The sequence below is a fragment of the Danio rerio genome, chromosome 13 (assembly GCF_052040795.2).
Source record: "Danio rerio strain M-AB ecotype USA chromosome 13, GRCz13ab, whole genome shotgun sequence".
In the NCBI taxonomy this organism is placed as follows: Eukaryota; Metazoa; Chordata; class Actinopteri; order Cypriniformes; family Danionidae; genus Danio; species Danio rerio.
In genome coordinates this window covers 13323755-13343691 of record NC_141033.1, presented here as the reverse complement: position 1 = coordinate 13343691, position 19937 = coordinate 13323755, and the positions used below count along the sequence as shown (strand labels likewise).

The following is a 19937-nucleotide window of genomic DNA, read 5'->3' as shown; positions in this document are numbered from 1 at the left end:
CTGCTACTTTATTGAGCCGCAATGAATTCTATGACTTCTTAAGCGAGTTTTGCACTCAAGTCTGCATCCTCAATATCAAGATCACATCTGGGAACTTTGACGCTTCCTTTGTTCTTGCGGCTTTGAGTTTTGGAACTGAACTTTGCAGTTGAAGATGATGTTACACGGGGACACAAGAACGCTGAAGAACGCATATTGAGAAACAGCTATAGAGATCACTCTATTATGACTGTTGACACACTATACCCACACTAAACACAGTTCTGTCCAAACAGCTTACAAAATCTGATTTTAATCATAGGTGCCCTAAAAAATAAGTAATAATTTTTCAACAGTTTGCTTCGTGTGTGTGTGAAAAAGTCTTAAAACTAGAGTTACTCAACAGGAGAATTATATATATATATATATAAATATATAAATAAATATATATATATATATATATATATATATATATATATATATATATATATATATATATATATATATATATATATATATATATATTTAAAACAATCATATTAATCTTACACAATCTGATCTTACATATTATTGTGTTCTTAAAACAAAATCAATACCTTATTTTTGGGTAAAAATAAGCTTGTAACTCTTCACTAAATAAGGAGTTTTTGCATTGAAAGTACACAATAGAATATAGAAAATGCAAAGTTTCATCCCACAACTACTAAACACAGTCATGGTAACCCACAACACTGAAGTAATGTAATGCACATCAATTTAACAACATTAGATGTAGTCTAAATCATTGTGGCTGCACGACGACATCAGGATGTACGTTATCTTCTAATAAATGCAATGACTGCTTATTTATAATAGCTTATAGCAAGATCAAACTAGCTTCCTTCACAAGGGCATGCATTGAATGAAGATGTTCAGTGTTGTGACGGCAGGTTTTAGATGTGGGGTGCGGTCGGTGAAGTATTTGGATATTGGATGGGACAGTTGGAGATTAGAGTGCATTGGGGAGTAGGACCGATGGGGCTGCTGGAGTGTATTTGTATTAGATTGGACAGTAGGAGATTAAGCTGCAGGCCTGTTGATGTCCGCTGGGCGTCTGTATGTCTTGCTGGGTCAGCACCGCTGTTGTTCTGACTGATCTGTGTCCTTTCAGGGTCGTCTGCCCGTCAAATGGATGGCACCAGAAGCACTGTTCGATCGCGTCTACACGCACCAGAGCGATGTGTGAGTTTACATTACCGTGCATACCTCTTGTTTGTTTCCATCCATCACTTCATGCCATCTGTTCATCAAAGTTCATCAAGCGGTAAAGGAATGCTAGGGAACATCATAACTCTGCAACGATAGCATCAAAGCCATTCAAAAGAGGGTGCCAGTGTTTCCTGGGCTTGGAGACATGAAGGATGAAATATAATGGGAATTAAATCTATTGAGTTTAATGGCTGACAACTGGTAGATAACACAAGGAAAAGCATATGTATGTTTTCTGTAATTAACAATAATAAATGTTTGTGAATTGGTAATAGAAAAGATATATACCGTACTAGACACTGTAAAACATATCTGTTAATGAACAGTTTCTGTATTTTTCGTTTTCCGTTTATTTTACGGTTGTGAATTGCATTGTGGGATGTTGATCTCTGCTCTGTTGTCTTTTGATGTTGAAACTCAATTCTGCAGTTAGATAAAGTGACTTTTATTGACATTTTAGTAGTTTGAGGCAAGATATTGTTTAAGAAATAATATGTAGAGAGCTAAGTTTGTAAAATAACAGAAAATCTACTGGCAGGTTATTACACAGTTTTTGCAGCAACACCAACCCAGACAATATATCACTTTAAACTTTTAAAAATGTTCATGAAAGTCACCTTTTCTAACTTTTCAAGATTAAATGTTGTTGGAAAGATCAAGGTCTTGTAATACAATTCAAAAGCATCAATAAATTAAGTAAAAAAAATTAATCACAAAATTTGGAAAATTATCAATTTACAGATAATTTTTACAGTGTATATATACAGTATAAATTCCACTTAAATGGTAATGCCAGTCAAACATAATTTCACGATGACACGCAACAGAACGCTGCCATTATACAGTATTGATGCCAGCTATAAAAAAGAAAAAAACATTGGAAAACAGGTTTTATTGTGCAGGTTTTTGAAAACAATACATCAGCTCAATTTATTCATAAAGCACCTTCAACAACAAGTGGAACAAAAGTGCTTTACAGAAAAAGTAAAACAATATAAAACCTAAAATAAATAAAAAAATATAAAAAAGGCAACTTACAGGCAGTTTTTAAAAGCAACAGAAATGCATACGTGCATAAAATAAGATGTGTGTGTTCATTTCTGTCATCCATTCTTCCATCTAAAAATGTCTGCTTGAGATGTAATATCTCTTCTGCCAGGGAATCCTGGGGCCTCATGTATCAACGCTGCAAAACTTTGCGTACGCCAGGTTTCACGCTCAGAATCGCTCACGTTTGGATTTACTAACAATGAACTGAACGTGGGAATGTGCGCAGGTTCACGGCAGCTTTCTGGCAGGCGTACGCACATTTTTTGTGCGTGTCTGTTTTATTTCCATTGGCGACTCCTAGAGGCAGTTGTGTTAAATTCTTCTCTACAAAGTGTCTGATCCTTGCAATGGCAGCTGTATGAGACGGGTTCATATAGTAGGTATGTAAGATTTCCATACCATACAGTTGACCAGCTAAACATTAAAGCACAATTTGCAGCGGTCGCCTGTTTTCCCAATGTAATCTGAGCGATCTACCGCACACACATTGCTATAAAGACACTATCTGAAGATGAATTTGCATGCGTGAATCAGAAACATTTCCATTCAATAAATGTGCAAATAAAATATGATGCACAAACTTATTGATGATTCCTACTTGTCTTTCTCTTGATAAATAGTGGGCAAAATCTGATATGTAGCGGGGAAAAAAAGAAAGAATTCATTAGACGCTGGATTCGAGCCGAGTTTATGCTCGAACATGTCAGTACATGATCACATGCTTCTTATGAGGTGCGCCACTGAGACTGCTAAGTGTACTGCAACATTTTTCAGTTATAAACCACACTATTTCTTTTTTAAATGCACTCAGTGCGATGTTCAGACCCAACTGTGTTAACCGTATCAGCTAAACTCTTCCACTCTATTTTTTTCTTTTGTTGTTAATTCCGGAGAACAAACTTGCAAATAACACCGCTTTTCTCCGGTCTACCTCCGAAAGCAGCACCTCCAATTCACATTCTGTTCAAAGTTTCTCTTTTTGCTTGATTTTGCCGTTGCTTTTTCGTTGGGTTTTGCCATTAGCATAGTCATTAGCATATTCATACGGGGGAGGAGGCAGGGAGGGGTTTTGTGCTCGTGCATGTTGCGCTCAGTTTCACGTTCATTCAGATGTACAAAAGAATATGCGTGAGATTCGGCGTACGCAGTGTTTCATACATCTGAATTTTTTTCTGCGTACGCACATTTACAGCTTTGTGCGTACGCAATGTTTTAGTAAGATTTCCACGCAAGTCTTCGTACATGAGGCCCCTGGTCAAGATGGCTAGCAGAAAAAAAAAAATTACAAAAAAAGTAACATATTTTAAAAACAAACACAAAACAACAGAATCTAAACCCTAATCTAAGTTGGCCGAGAGAGCTTAACGTGCTGCAATTTAAGAAAGCACATGCATTTACACAAAACACCAGCAAATAAAAAAAACAAACTTCCTCAATTTGACAGCACACGTGTTGCAAACCGGTCACAACACATACAACTGATGAAATGCGCAGCAAATTGGTCACAACATTTGCAAATATCCACGTAACACAATGGAAATGTTTCAAGGGGACCCAACAACATGACAAACCCTGCTGAAATATGGATGTGTTGTCATGTGATCAGGATATTCAAATAAATGAAAAACAATTCCCCGTTCAAAGACCACCAATCACTTCAATGAGCAAAAGTCACGGCATAATAACATCCATACGTCAGCAGTGTCAGTCATATATTTTTTTTTTTTCATTTTTACTAACATTATACATGTCTTTATTATCACTTTTGACCAGTTTAATGCATTCTTAATAAATAAATGTGTTAATCTCTTTAAAAAAAAAAAAAAAAAAACTTTACTAGTCCCAAACATTTGAAGACTACAATATGTCTATGTGTGCCACCAGACTAGTGTGTACTTATACATCAGGTTTTGATTAGTATGTTAGTACATCGCACACAGTCTCCCAGCTGAATGAACTCCCATTCATCACACTCAGACTGGTACCCGGAGCTGCACTTTCCAATATGTCTAAATACTCTTTAATCACAGCTGGACTGAGACAGCGGTAATCAAATAATATCATCCGCCTCTGCCTATAGGCTCTACTTACACGATGATATATGAGCAGCAAGCCCTTCGTTCGCTCAATCTGCTCTATGTGTGTGTGTGTTGTGTTAGCGCCACACTGATGGGTGTAAATGAGATTTGACTCCAACATAAAGCTAATGAACGGATAGTGATATAATGACGAGCCAATTATTTGGCTCCCATAAGGCTTCTAACTCACCATGTGTGTGTTTGGCTGGCTAGCTTTAGCTGGCCCATAGCTCCTGTTGTCTCTTAGCGTGGCTAATTTGATTAGCACTGCTCAGTGGTGGCGTGGGAGGAATGGGGCCAAAACAAAAGAGCCCTGAGTTAACAGACCAGCTTGTGATAACACACACCCACATACACATATGTGTGCGCACACACTCGCTCTAGTTTAATAGACTCGCATCTCATATCACAGACATACACCCTCAGTGAGAACCGTAAAAACTCCACTCTCACATCTGCCAAATATCTACACCCCAGAGAGAGCCACAGATAGTGAGAGTATTGTTAACTCCACTTTTTTTTAATAACAACCGCCAAATAACAAGTGTTTATATTTGGTCAGTGAATATACCGTGTGTGGTATACCGTGTGACTATCATCTTATATGTGCTCTTTTGTCTTCTCAGGTGGTCTTATGGTGTGTTGTTGTGGGAGATTTTCACTCTTGGTGGATCCCCGTATCCAGGTATCCCAGTGGAGGAGCTCTTTAAACTGCTGAAGGAAGGCCATCGGATGGACAAACCGGCCAACTGCACTCATGAACTGTACGCTTGTTATTCATCTTTTAAAACGCCTCATGTTTTGAGTCATCTCATGAAGAATTGTTGCAGTGTAGGGTTGATCATTAGCAATTTAGCTCTACAGTCAAGTTTTCCATGCTTTTATTATATAAGAAGTTCATTTTCTCATTTTCCTTCAACTTAGTCCATTTATTAATCAGGGGTTGCCACAGCGGAATGAACCGCCAACTTATCCAGCATATGTTGTACACAGTGAATGTCCTTCCAGCTTCAACCCAGTACTGGGAAACATCCATACACACTCATTCATTCGCACACATACACAGCCGAATGCAGTTTAGTTTATTGGCCAATTTAGTTTATTGAATTCATCTATATCACATATCTTTGGACTGTGGGGGAAACTGGAACACCCAGAGGAAACCCATGAAACACAGAGAGAACATGCAAACTCCACACAGAAATGCCAACTGTCCCAGACGAGGCTCAACCAGAGACCTTCTTGCTGTGAGGCAGCAGTGCTAACCACTGAGCCACAGTGTTGCCATATAAGATGTTCAGTATACAGTAAATCAGTTAAAAGGGATAGCTCTCACTAAAATTAAGTTTCTCTTATCATTTACTCACATTTGACTTCTTCCAAATCATTTTGTTTGTTTGTTTGCTGTTGAAGATTGACATATTGAAGAACATTAGTAACCATTGACATCCAGAGGATTTGTTTTTCATATTATGGATGTAAATGGTTGTCGGTTTCCAACATTCTTCAAAACACATTCTTTTGTGTTTAACAGAACGCAAAAAAAAAAAAAAAAACTGGTTTGAAATAAGTGCAATGATCCATTAAAGTAAGAAAACCTCAAATACTATACATGAAAAAACAGTCAGCATTGCTTTCGATTAGAATTATGCTTCAATTTCTAATATTAAGCAGCTCTTTAATGATGATTTTTTTGTTTATGGATGTCAGACCCAACATATTAAGGAGAGTAATTAAAGAGAGAGAATTCCCTAGTATGAAAAGTTTTAGGGCTACGCCCACCTATTACATAATTGCCATGGACTAGTGGGTGTTTTAAGGTGTTTTGTCAAGCTGTTACAAACTTCAAACAAATTTAATTTTGGACTGGTTTTGTTCAACATGACATCACACTTGTTTGCTTCTCTATTGTGGCTTTTAAGGGCCCTTAATGGTTTTCTCCAAATTAAAAACTTCAAAGTTACAAAAAAAAAAAAAAAGAAAAAATGTTAACAAAAAGAATGCGTGATTCAAGACTGATTTATTAAGGCTCTAATTTACAATTTGAAGTTGACACTTAATGTATAATAAAAACCACATAACTATAGTACCATGACTTTTCCTAAATGTGTTTACATTTCATTCTAACATTCTTATTTTATTTCAGTTACAAAACACAAAAGAGTTATTTATTTATTTATTTCAGCATCTGCTACTTTTTCCTATTCCTTTGAATATGCATGCCTTTATTGCCCAGCAACTTTGTGCTAACAACAACTTATAATAACTTTATGTTTTCTAAGATTTGCACAGTGTTAGTTTAAAATAATATGTATGGTGTTGAAGTCAAATAAAGGGGGGGGGGGCATGAATGTGTATGTGGGGGTTGTTCCATCTTGCTTCAAATATATTCATCTGAAGTATAAGGCAATAAGTTATACTTTCAATTTTTGAAATTTATCAAATTTATCTTATCCATTGATCATATATAGGTGGATCTGATCAGAGCCCGTTTAGTGCTGCAAAAAGCAATATTTGAAGTAAATAAATAACTCTTCTTTCCTCCCATGCTCTCAGGCACCATGCCTAGGACTGCCACAGTTGGATCAAAGGAAATATCAGTGTCTTAAGTACCATAAAGATATTATGCCAGAACTGCCACAGTTTTGGGCAATATGATGAGAGTATGAGAGTGGTTCCCGAAATGATCACCACATTCTCTCCAGCATCTGTTAGATGAGCCGATTCTTATCTTTTGTTACAAAAATAACTTTCTAATAGCAAAAAATAAATAAATAAATAAACAACTTCAGAAATATCTTTCAAACTTTAAAAAGCTAAATTTTCAGTGTGTTAAAAAACTGCTCTCCTGCTTGCTAGACAAAATGAAGTATGCACCTTCACGCGCAGTCTAGTAACACATACACAATTATAGTCTATACTACAAAAAAGATTTGTAGTTTAATGACTTCATAAAACAACACAACAGACATTCGAATCTCAAATGTAAATATGGTGTAATATAAAGTTCAATTTGGTGCAGTAAGAAAGGTCAGGATGGCTACTATTGGCCATTCTAGTAGTTATAGACTTCCTGTAGTTCTAATGTTAATTAAAAAGCACAATGGTAATGCTTTGTTTTGTATGTTGTGATCTGTGCAGGTACATGATCATGCGAGAATGTTGGCATGCTGTTCCTTCACAAAGACCCACGTTCAGACAGCTGGTGGAGGACCACGACAGGGTTCTTTCCATGACCTCCACTGACGTAAGAGCTCTGGTGCATCAAACCAAACACCTTAAACCTTTCACACTCAACTCCTACAGCCAATCCTGACAAATCCTGCGTTTAATATTTTAGGAGTACCTGGACCTCTCTGTACCGTTCGAGCAGTATTCACCGACCTGTCCGGACTCCAACAGCACCTGTTCCTCTGGCGATGACTCTGTGTTTGCCCACGACCCCTTACCTGAGGAGCCATGCCTCCCTAAACACCACCACAGCAACGGGGTCATACGAACATAAAGAAAAAAAAAACAGGGAGCTTTAGGGTTTGGCTGCACTGGACCAGCATGTGGCAGAGAAGCGCAGTGTGGGGATCTCATGAAAGCTTCAGACTTTCAGCTGTTCGCAGGTTTGAAGGACGGATTTAGCTTTTCTCCTTCAGCACCTGCTTTTCTTCCAAATCATTATTCAGCTTTTTGTCTTTGAAAAGAGAATTCCTATTTTTGTATTCGGCCAGTTTCGTTTTTCCACAGTGAGAAGGGTCAAACCATTCCGTGCCTACCAAAAAAAAAAAACAGAAAAAAACAGACAATTGCTGAACTAACTAAGAATGGATCAACACTGTGTGATGGCACAGTTCGGATAAGAGTCGTCCTGTCGAACGTGGACAAGACGTGATTTTACAGCAATATCTGACTGGAGTGAGAATCAAACCCATGGCCAGTCTCTTTTCTCCACTCCTCACAAAGATCCTTTTTTTAAGAAGGAAAGAGAGAGAGGTCTCCTAGATGTGAGATTTAATTGGAAGATAAATATATATAACTGTGTGCTTTGTATGTATCTTAAAGTTTTTATTGTAAATATATAGATATAAATATGTATCATATTGCAGTCGGTAGCAGTGTACTAAAAAAGAGAAGAAAGGCAACATTTTTAAAGCAAGTGATTATACACTGTTGAGATCATGTAAACATTTAATCTTAAAAAAGCAAAACAAAAGTTTTATTTGAATTAACGTGTATATTTGTAAAGCTATTTATAGACTTAAGGTTTTTAAGGGGGTCTAAAATTATAGTGGGGTTTTGGTACTGTAAACAAGGGTCGTTTTCTTTTCTTTGAATTTTTGTAAGTTATTTACCACAGAAGTGCAAGATCACAACCAGTGGGTTGTATTTTATTTTATTTTTGCTTTCTTTTCTTTCTTTTTTGTTCCATTAGTTTACAGTGACGAGAATGTATGAGTAACTAATTGGCGATAGTAGCAGAGTTTAATGAAATTTTCTAATCTGAAAGCATGAAACAGGTACTATTTGCTGTATCTCAGTATTGAATCCTATGGTAAAAGGACCACGAGTGCTTCTGCTCTTTACGAGAAAACTGCAGACTTACACTTAAAGCACTTTTATATAATAAAAATATTTTCCATATTTGGGCTTCCATGCATGACAGTTCACCATAGTATTTCTTTAAAAAAACAGTGTTGGTTTTCTCCAAAGGCGAGTGCTGTGGTCCTTTTATTTAACATTATATGAAGGAGTGCTATGAGGGTGAAACCTAACATAGCGTTTATAGATTATATGGTGAAACCATATTTCAAATTTATCGCTCTTATTTGCTCTTTTTGCTAATGAATATGTATAATAACACTTTGAGGTAATCCTCCGGGTCGGTATGTTTGCAAAGTGCCAAAATCTTTCTCTCTGCTCTGAGTTTTATGTTAATGAGTACAGAACCGTTATTGCTATTCAACTCTAGCGTGCATGGTTGTCAGATGAGTGTCTCTGGCCCTGCGAATCGAAGCGAAGCATTATGGGATAGCTTGGTTGTGTCTCAGGGTGTCCTCAGACAATTGCATTCAAGCAGAAAGCTGGCAATAATATATAATAGGGGGAGAAAAAAAGAGGATGATTCGCTTGCTGCTAAACTCGAAAACTGTAGATTTGATGGGAGGTGACTGTACAGGTGGCTCCCTCCTCCTGCAAACCATTGAATTTTTTTGTACTTGTTAAGTGCCTGGGAGGGAGTTGAGCGGCTTGCAAAATGTGTACGGTTTGAATGTACAGCCACTTCAGTAAAGGTTTAAGCAGGGTGTTTCTTAAAAGCGAGAACGTTAATATTTGTAAGGCACTTTGATGCATTGAGAGTGGTAGCACACTGGATGAGAAGCTCAGCACTGTGTCATGTTTAAAATCAGTTCATCTGATGCTTATAATCTGATCACTAAACTTGATTGAAGGTGGTTCAAAGTGTTCGAAGAAACATATAGCTTTTTTGTAAATAACACCAACTTAATTAAAGCAACAAAAGAAATCTGAAATTGCATACTAATACATATATAGTAGGTGAAAAACACTCTGTTACACATGTAAACTATTATTCCCTGAAAAACAGAGATGTTGTGTTGATACTATTTGGGGATCCACTTAGAATGGGAGCCATGTGTGACAAAAGTATGATGTCTGAATTTAAAAACTGGGCAAACATGTACTATAATGTACTATACTACACACATTCATAATATGTAGCCTATACTTTTTAAGTACTTGTGTAGTTATTTATTCAGAACAAGTACAGTACCTACTCAATTATGCAATTTGAGGATGCTGCCCAGATGTTGCATGTGTCAAGATTTTTTAACAGCCCATCTGGAAACAAAAGCTGTGCCTGAAAGCTTTACATTTAAATTCCAAGGCAGGATGGCATCAGGCACGTCTGAATCTGAACTGTGATCGAATTTTGAAGGCAGTCTAGATGTGCCCTTCACTGCTCTCCATATCCCACAAACTTGAGCGTCCCATTACTGACAGTTGAGCTGAAAAATAAACATGATGTTGTCTACATCATGTCATGACCGTTTTCCACATTTGAGGGCATTTCTAGCAAGTATTTAATACTGTAGTAAGCAAAAAAATCCCCTGGTTATCACCAACGTTCTCTTTATCTTACTGTACATGTTTTGCTGTCTCAGAACCCTGTCGAAATCCAGTTTTACAATGTGCCTTCATGCACAAATGCTGACCCTAATTTCACTGCCTGATAGGCCAGCGAGGCAACAAGTCATGTCACTTTTTGCCCCCATTGACTTCCATTTATATTTGTGCAAATGCATAAGACTGAAAATGCAACGAGTTTCGCATGTTGCTGCGTTCAAAAGTTCAAGCTTTGTGAATTATTCACTGAGCTAAATAAAAGCCAAGCAAGCATTTTTTTTCTTTGATTTTAAAAGATGTCTAATAGATGACTAATAGATGTCAAACATAGCCGTCTAGGCTAAAACAAGGCTAAATTGGAGCTGTCAGTGAAAATAGAATAGAATAGGCCAAAACTAGACTAGTCATCAAATAAACAGAAATGATTGACTACACATAAAGTCTGTCCAGTCGGTCTATTTGACGACTAGTCTAGTTTTGGGCTGTTCTTAGATGTTTATAAGATAGTTTTGTTGTTTTAGCCAAACTGTCAACATTAAGATGTCTATTAAACGTCTATTAAACACAAAATTGTTAGCTGGTAGATTAAAAATGTTAAATATAGAGCAATCAACCGTTTTATCAAAGTCACATCAATGTGTTTTGTCCTGTACCTTTTTGCAGCTCCTCCAGAACAAATTTCTCATTCTCAAACTCTATTGAGAGCACAACTTAAGCTCTCAGACACAACTTTAATATTGAAATAGACAGCCAATGTTTTACAACTATGAAATGTAGTTATCATGATCAACTAAATGCAAGGTCTTCAAAAGTATGTGTAGTTATGGACTTTTCAAAGCTCCCCAAATTGTTTATCGACATCACTGTTACATTTTTAAACTCCTAAATAATGTACTTAAATAAACAAACTGTGACTGGTAGATTTACATACCAGTCAATCAATCACTGGTTGGTTTTTGGCCAATAAAAGTATGAAATTGTCCAGACGTTCTGTTGTCATTTTGGCTAATATTGTTAAACTCTATTCTTATTGTTCCTGCTGTATTGTTTGTAAAATATAAGTTGGATCTGCTGTACTGCTCTTTTAATTCAATATACTGTAGCAGTCAAATGTTTGAATTTGGATGCAGCTCAACTGTTTAAAATTTAAAGACATTGTGCTGTGCTTTTCATCCAGTTGTGCAACCACTTTAATGGGATAGTTCACCCAAAAAATACCGCCATTTACTTACCCTCTGCTTGTTTCATTCCTCTTTTGAATACAGTGGATGAAATTCTGAATTCTGAATGTTTAAAAACAGGTAGTCATTGACTACCCTTAGTTAATTTGTTTGTATTTTCCCCTACACTGGGTGTCAGTAGTTACCAGTTTTTAAAATTCGTTTGAAAAAGAACTTGAGGGATTGAGTAAATTAATTTTATTTTTGTGGAACTATTTCTTTCATTCTCAGATTATGTACTTTTCAGATTTGAATGACATTGTTCTGTATTTCCTTCTCCCAGCTGAGGGACTTCATGTTTATCCAGTGTTTGTCCATAATGAGTTATTGATTTACTGTTTGGTGTGGGATGGCAGGGCAGGGCAAGCGATCGCTCTCAGCTTACTCTTTTTTTTAATTTTTAAATTGTTTGTACAACCTGTAACCTCTGGCTCCCCTCCTTATCCTCCGCTCTACTACTGACAGCCATCTTGCATTGTTTTAGACATATCAAACAATGTTGCTGGTCCTCCCCCCCCCCATCACTAACCTACATTATTTATTCCCTATATTATTTATGTTTGATTTATTGTTTGTTTGTTTTTTTCATCCTTTGACTTTCATGCCCTTGTCTTATTCAAAAGGACAGCATTCCCTTCACATTTTGTTGTTGTTGTTGCTGTTTATGATGGAGGTAGAGCCAGGATGCGTTTTTCAGAGTTGAAGAAAGTTTTCTTTAATGTTTACAAGGAACATCCAGACAGTTTTCTAAAGGACGGTGTGTTTCCCAGCACTTTTTAAGCAGCTGGATGATGATGAGCAATACTGGTCTGATGTCAACACTCTTTGATTTGACTCATTTGTTCTTTTCTTCAATGTGATACAGTAGCTCTATGTGATAGTGCCATTCAGCTCTTATTAGAATTAAGCTATTAAATTAAGTTATAGATTTAAATTTGCGAATGATTGTTATGTGTCAAGTAGATTTTATCTAGGTCTTTTTTTTTCTTGTTCACAGGGATGAAATATTCTTTTCGGTAATATTTCTTACATTGCATTCCAGGTAGATTTGGGTTTTACATGCGATGAGGTAACATCAGCATCTGCATCGCTCTTCATTTAACAAAAGAGTGGAATAGTCGACTAACAGTGTTTTATGTTTTATTTTCCCATGTCTCTGTGTCTGTGGAACATTCCGTTTTGTTTCAGTTGTGCCCCTTACGAGCTGTTAAACCTCTTTACACTCTATCAGTCTGTGCCTGACAGAATTACGCTGTCAATCAAAACCTTTTCAATAAACAAAACAAAATGACTGCTTGCTTGCTTGTCACGTTATTTTCTAATATCGTATATATGACACGTTCATTATAGCCAGAGGGTTTGATAAGCATTTTGAATCCTGAGTCCTGCAGAATAATAACCATGGTCAAAAGTTTCTAAATATAAGGTCATAAAACAGATTGGCTGTACTGTTGTCTACATGAAAGTTATAAAATAAAATCTAATTGTGAAGAAAATTTATATGTGAAGTTGAAGTCCAAGGTATTAGCCCTCCTGTGAACATTTTATTCTTTTTCAAATATTTCCCAATTTTTTCACAGTATTTCCTATGATATTCTTTCCTCTGGGGGAAAGACTTTTTTGTTTTATTTCGACTAGAAAGTCTCTAGTAATATTTTAAAGTCAATATTACTAACGCCCTTAAGCATTTTTCTTTTTTTCAGTTGTCTACAGAACAAACGGGACATTCTACCTGAAATGTAGATTTTCACTTATAAAAAATGTAACAGAACCTGAGCTTTAAGCTTGTTCTCCTCTTCAAAAAAAACTGTCACACTTTATTTTGATTGTCCATTTGTTGAATTTGAGTTACATTGCATCTACATGCCAACTAATTCCCATTAGATTATTAGGGAATTACCAACCTATGTCACACATGATGTCAAACAGGTTCAACCGCTCATAGCAGTTGCAAAAAAAGACGTTGTGTTGTGTGGTAGGATGCCAAATTTGAAAGTCCAAAAACAGAAAACCTAAATTTTACAGTACACCACACTGCTTTTAATGCCAACTGCAGACGTTTTTGGCTAACAGCATCAGAAGAGCTGAATGGAGTAAGGAGCTAATTAAAAATGCTCGCCTCTGCAGTTCTCATTTCATATCAGGTGTTCACGATATGCTGAATCATACACATTACTCGTTTTTAATTGCAGCAATAATTTCTGCAAAAACTGTTAAATATGGTTGATTAAACTGCGGACACTGAATGCTTAAAATGAAATGTAAAAATGTAAGTTCACACACCCTACCATACAGGTGTAGTTCGCTGTCAGAATGCAGTTGTTTTGCTTGATGATTACCCAGGCCTTGCACAGTTCCGTCTTGTCTTTGACTCGGCTTTTTAGCACTACATAGTTTTGAATCTGGTAATCATGGAACATGAAAAACACTTGGAGTTTCAGTGAGATAGTTGGCTGGATGCTTGGCCATTTCGTCGTGTCCAATATCCACCGGGAAGGGTGCTATAACAAATGGACCTCACAAATTTAACTTTAATCTTGCATGTATATTTATGTATATATATATATATATATATATATATATATATATATATATATATATATATATATATACATACATACACATACATACATACATACATACATACATACATATATATATATATATATATATATATATATATATATATATATATATATATATATATATATATATATATATATATATACATACATACAGTTGAATTCAGAATTATTAGCCCCCTTTACATTTTTTTCTTATTTTTTAAATCTTTTCCAAATGATGTTTAACAGAACAAGGAAATTTTCACAGTATGTCTGATAATATTTATTCTTCTGGAGAAAGTCTTATTTGTTTTATTTCCGCTACAATAAAAGTAGTTTTAAATTTTTTAAACACCATTTTGGGGACAAAATTATTAGCCCCTTTAAGCTATATTTTTTCTCGATAATCTACAGAACAAACCATCGTTATACAATAACTTGCCTAGCTACCCTAACCTGCCTAGTTTACCTAATTAACCTAGTTAAGCCTTTAAATGTAACTTTTAGCTGTTTAGAAGTGTCTTGAAAAATATCTAGTAAAATAATATTTACTGTCATCATGGCAAAGAAAAAATAAACCAGTTATTAAAAATGAGATATTAAAAACTATTTTGTTTAGAAATCTGTTAAAAGAATCTTCTCTCCGTTAAACAGAAATTGGGGAAAAAATAAACAAGCAGTCTAATAATTCACGGGGGCTAATAATTCTTACTTCAATTGTGTGTGTATATATATAAATAGGTAATCAATATAAATTTTCTCTAATACAACATCAAACTTTGTACCGCATCGGATGTCATTCCCTTACTGTAAATGCTAGCGCTCCTGTTTATTTTATTTTATTTTATTTTATTTTTTTGCAACCTCACTGCGACCTGACTGAAACATGGGGACATTTGTAAAATAGTATTTATTTATAATTTTATGTTTTTAAATAACTGATTTAAATGATAGCAACTTAAACTTGCTATTTCTAAAGTATTTTTTCCTAAACTGCAGTTTTTAGCATAACTATTAAAGCTGTTGGTTCAATTGGGCAGAGGACAAGATCAATGACAGGGTTTGTACATTTGTAAAAGATTTTTAATAAAGAAAAAACACCTGAGAACCAAATGAATGACATTTTCCCTTACAAAACAACTCACAGAAATCAACCATCAGTCTAACATTAGAAATGTTCTGGCTTGAAATACTTTTGATTCACTGTATTTACGTTTTATTTATAAGGACAGATAATGTATGTTTTTTTTTGTAAAATGTATCCAACCATTATGTCTGGAAATGTGTTGAAAAAAAAAATCTTTTTGTGTAATTCCATGGACAGAGGCCAGTGGGCCAATTTGGCCAGGGGACCGGGGTTAAACCCTTACTCTTTTTTGAAGGACAATGACCACAGAGAGTCAGGATTTCAGTTTAATGTCTCATCCGAAAAACGCAGCTCACTGAGCAGTATAGAGTCCCCTATCACTATGCTGGGGCATTAGGGCCCACACAAACCGCAGGTTGAGCACCCCTGCTGGCCTCACTAACACCACTTCCGGCAGCAACCTAGCTTTCCCATGTGGTCTCCCATTCAGGTACTGACCAGGCACAGCCCTGCTTAGCTTCAGTGGGTGAACATGTGAGAGTTGCAAAGAGCTAGTTGCCGATCATTACTTGTGGTATAAAATTACAGATTTTTTGCAGGCTTTTCTCAAAACAAAAAAAATATTTGCTTAATTTTTTTGTTTTGTTTTGCAAATCTCAAGAACCATTCAAGAGTTCACATTTAGCTGATGATTGATTATAAAGCTTGTTTGGCATGCTGTCCCGGTAGAGAGCCCTGAGCTCATAAGATCCTCGAGCTCGGGTAGATATCGAGAACTTCCCTGCTGTAGTAACTGATTAACAGATAGTGGTTGCTCTTAGGAGATAACTACTTACTAGGAGCATGTCTATGGTGTCGATTTGGATTAATCAGTTAACTTAAGTTGCATGTTTTTGGACGGTGAGAGGAAACCGTGGAACCTGGGGGAAACCTACATGAGCAGGGGAGAATGTGTAAACTCCGCACAGAAACGTTGGCTGGCTTGGTAAGGACTAGAACCAGTGACGTTCTTACAGTGAGGCAACAGTAACCACTGGGCCATCATGCCACCCATCTAGGAAAGGAGGAGGAGTAGGGCTGGAAGGGGGAATTCTACAAAACAAATATGGCTATCATATGGATCTTGGGGTATTTAAAGTGGCTTAGAAATTGTCTGATTGGTGAATCCTGAATTGAATAATGCGGGCCGGCTGCAAGCAATCATAAGCACATGATCCTCTCGAAATGATAAATAAACTTCATTTAATTTCACAAAATACTGGAGGGACTGGATCTTAAAACGTCATTAAATGGTTGCTCTTTTTCTAAATTTGTCTCACAAGATACATCTGTTGGAATAAAAATGATGTTGTCTGTAAGTCATGGGATTTAATTATAATAGTCAGAAAATTAATTATTTACTTAGAAAACTACAATTAAACTAATTCAACATTCAGTTCTCAATTCTCATCTGCTCTAAATGCAAACATAATAATTATTATTGTTATTAGCGGAACTCATTTTGGTACATCACTATACAGAACATTATGGATAATGTGCAGCCGTTCAGTCATTAATGCAAAATGAACACTAATAGGGGACCACATGGACTTCAATTACCTAGTTGGATTAATTTTGCCATAATGATGTAATTGCCTGTACATTATCCCATTTACCACATTGCTGCTTATTAAATCAACATGTGGACATGAAATATGCACTAGCTTTAAAAATATATACATTGCAATACAATGCAAAAAAAATTACAAGACTAACTATACAGTAAACTTGTTATAAGCAGCTTTTTGTGTATCTTAATTTTTCATATTTTACTGAGATTTCCTTTGAATATAGACTACACAAACATGTTAGTAATGAAGTATTCCAAGGCAAGTGTATCAGAGAGTAAGGTCAATCCGAATCAGAACTAAATGACGCTAATGTAAATGTCTTGCATTCGCTGTATAAAAAGTTCAATTCTTTTGCATTTATTCTTTTGCATTTATGAGCAAACAATAATGATGATCATTCATATTATACAGTAGCATCATTTGATGACATACACTCACTTGGCACTTTATTAGATACACCTGTCAACTGCTTGTTAACGCAAATTTCTAATCAGCCAATCACATGGCAGCACATGCTCAAGATGAGCAAGTTCAAACCGAGCATCAGAATGGGGATTGGGGGGGGGGGGTGATTAAAGTGACGTTAAAGTATTTTGGAGTATTTTGGAAACTGCTAATCTAATACAACCATTTGAATAGAATGGTCTGAAATAAAGAAAAGTAACTCAAATCACCACTTGTTACAACCAAGGTATGCAGAAGAGCATCTCTGAATGCACAACACTTAAGGCAGATGCGCTACAGCAGCAGAAGGCCATGCCAGGTCAACAACATGAAAGCATGGATCCATCCAGCCTTGTATTAACGGTTCAGGCTGGTGGTGTAATGGTGTGGGGGATATTTTCTTGGCACACTTTGGGCCCATTAGTACAAATTGAGCATCGTGTCAACCCCACGGCTTACCTGAGAATTTTTGCTGACCATGTCTATCCCTTTATCTTATGATGGCTACTTCCAGCAGTATAACACGCCATGTTATAAAGCTCGATTCATCTCAGACTGTTTTTTTGAACATGACAATGAGTTCACTGTACTCAAATAGCCTCCACAGTCACCAGTTTTAATCCAAAAGAGCACCTTTGGGATGTAGTGGAATGGGAGATTCTCATCATGGATGTACAGCCGACATATCTGCAGCAACTGCATGATGCTATCATGTCAATATGGACTAAAATCTCTAAGGAATATTTCCAGTATCTTGTTAAATCCATACCACGAAGGATTAAAGCAGTTCTGAAGTCAAAAGTGGACCCAACCCGGTACTAGTAAGGTGTACATACCTAATAAAGTGACCGGTGAGTGTATATTAAAGTACTATTCATTCATTTATTCAGTTTCTTTTCGGCTTAGTCCCTTTATTAATCAGGGGGTCACCACAGCAGAATAAACCGTCAACTTATCCAGCATATGTTTTACACAACGGATGCCTTTCCAACTGGGCAACATCCATACAAACACTGATTTACAGACATACAATATGAACAATTTAGCTTACCCAAACTACCTATAGCGCATGTCTTTGGACTTGTAGGAGAAATTGGAGCACTTGGAAGAAAACCCACGTGACCAAGGGTTACTATATATACTTTATTTATGTTCTGCAAAAATACATGTAAAGGTCACAATGCAGCCATAAAATATTATTTAATAGTGATTTAAAAGAATTGTACTTTGCTGACGAATATGTAAAACCTAGTACTCAATATTATTATGTTGCTTCATTTTGCATAAATATATTTAATATACTTATAATATTTTGTGGTAAATTAAAGTTTATGTCCCATATATTTTGTAAAATAATAAATAAAAATATGTTGCAAGAATTATTTGATGGCACATTAAAATGCTATATTTACTTTAATTGTTATATTATACAAAACTTTATTAAAAGATTACAATGCTGCCCCAAAATAGAATTTATTTGTGACCTGAAGAATTGACCTTTGTACTTCGTGCCTATCAGTCAAAAAGTTGTTAATCATTTAAAATAAAATTATGTTTAACATGATTCTCTATTCTATATGCATTTCAGTTAGTAGAAGTCAAAAAAATTGTGTTGCCTCATTTTCTATAAATAAATTGTATATATTTTACTTAATAAATTAAAAAAATTTAAAATTAAATATGCTGTGCCATATATTTAAAAAAAATATATTAAAAATATATTTCAAATATACAGTTGAAATCAGAATTATTAGCCCCCCATTGAATTTCTTTTTCTTTTTTAAATATTTCCCAAATTAAGTTTAACAGAGCAAGGAAATTTTCACAGTATATTTGATAATATTTTTTTCTTCTGCAGAAAGTCTTATTTGTTTTATTTTGCGTAGAATAAAGGCAGTTTTTATTTTTTAACAGCTATTTTAAGGTTAAAATTATTAGCCCTTTTAAGCTATCTTTTTTTCGTAGTCTACAGCACAAACTATTGTTATACAACAACTTGCCTAATTCCACTAACCTGCCTAATTAACCTAGTAAAGCCTTTAAATGTCACTTTAAGCTGTATAGAAGTGTCTTGAAAAATAGTCAAATATTATTTACTGTCATCATGGCAAAGATAAAATAAATCAGTTATTAGAAATGAGTTATTCAAACTATTATGTTTAGAAATGTGTTAAAGAAATGTTCTCTCCATTAAACAGAAATTGGGGAAAAAATAAACAGGGGTGCTAATAATTCTGACTACAACTGTAAATCATATATAAATCTAAAACAAATAAGACAAAAACAGAAGAAAATGCCCAGTTCATAGAGTTTAGATTAGAACAAACAGTCAGACAAACTGCATCAGTGACTGTGAGTGTTTGTTTGCTGAAGTCCTGCAGGCTCTCCAGAGCTGAAAGACTCAAATATGTCCTGAAGGGGAACATCCTGCTTCCCCAGAGCTCTAAAGAGTTTCATTCAGTCCGTTCAGATCAGTGTGTGAGTGTGTGCGTGTGTGTGAGCCTGCCGCTGAAGAGCTCCTT

General features: G+C 35.6%; 1 protein-coding gene and 1 long non-coding RNA gene across 25 annotated transcripts in view; both read left to right on the top strand.

Moving 5' to 3' along the window:
- Positions 1-13001, top strand: part of fgfr3 (fibroblast growth factor receptor 3) — an 81331-nt gene extending 68330 nt beyond the window's left edge. For all 24 annotated transcript variants that reach the window (XR_015505406.1, XR_015505405.1, XR_015505403.1 and 21 more), the window contains 4 exons: positions 1130-1200; positions 4982-5119; positions 7497-7602; positions 7696-13001. Coding sequence is in view for 18 of the 24 variants with exons in the window: in XM_087278474.1 (XP_087134600.1) it covers positions 1130-1200; positions 4982-5119; positions 7497-7602; positions 7696-7860 (480 nt within the window). In the remaining 6 variants the exon portion in view is untranslated. The remainder of the gene's footprint in view (positions 1-1129; positions 1201-4981; positions 5120-7496; positions 7603-7695) is intronic.
- Positions 1-19937, top strand: part of LOC147834145 (uncharacterized) — a 762525-nt gene that overhangs the window by 637815 nt on the left and 104773 nt on the right. The window lies entirely within an intron of this gene.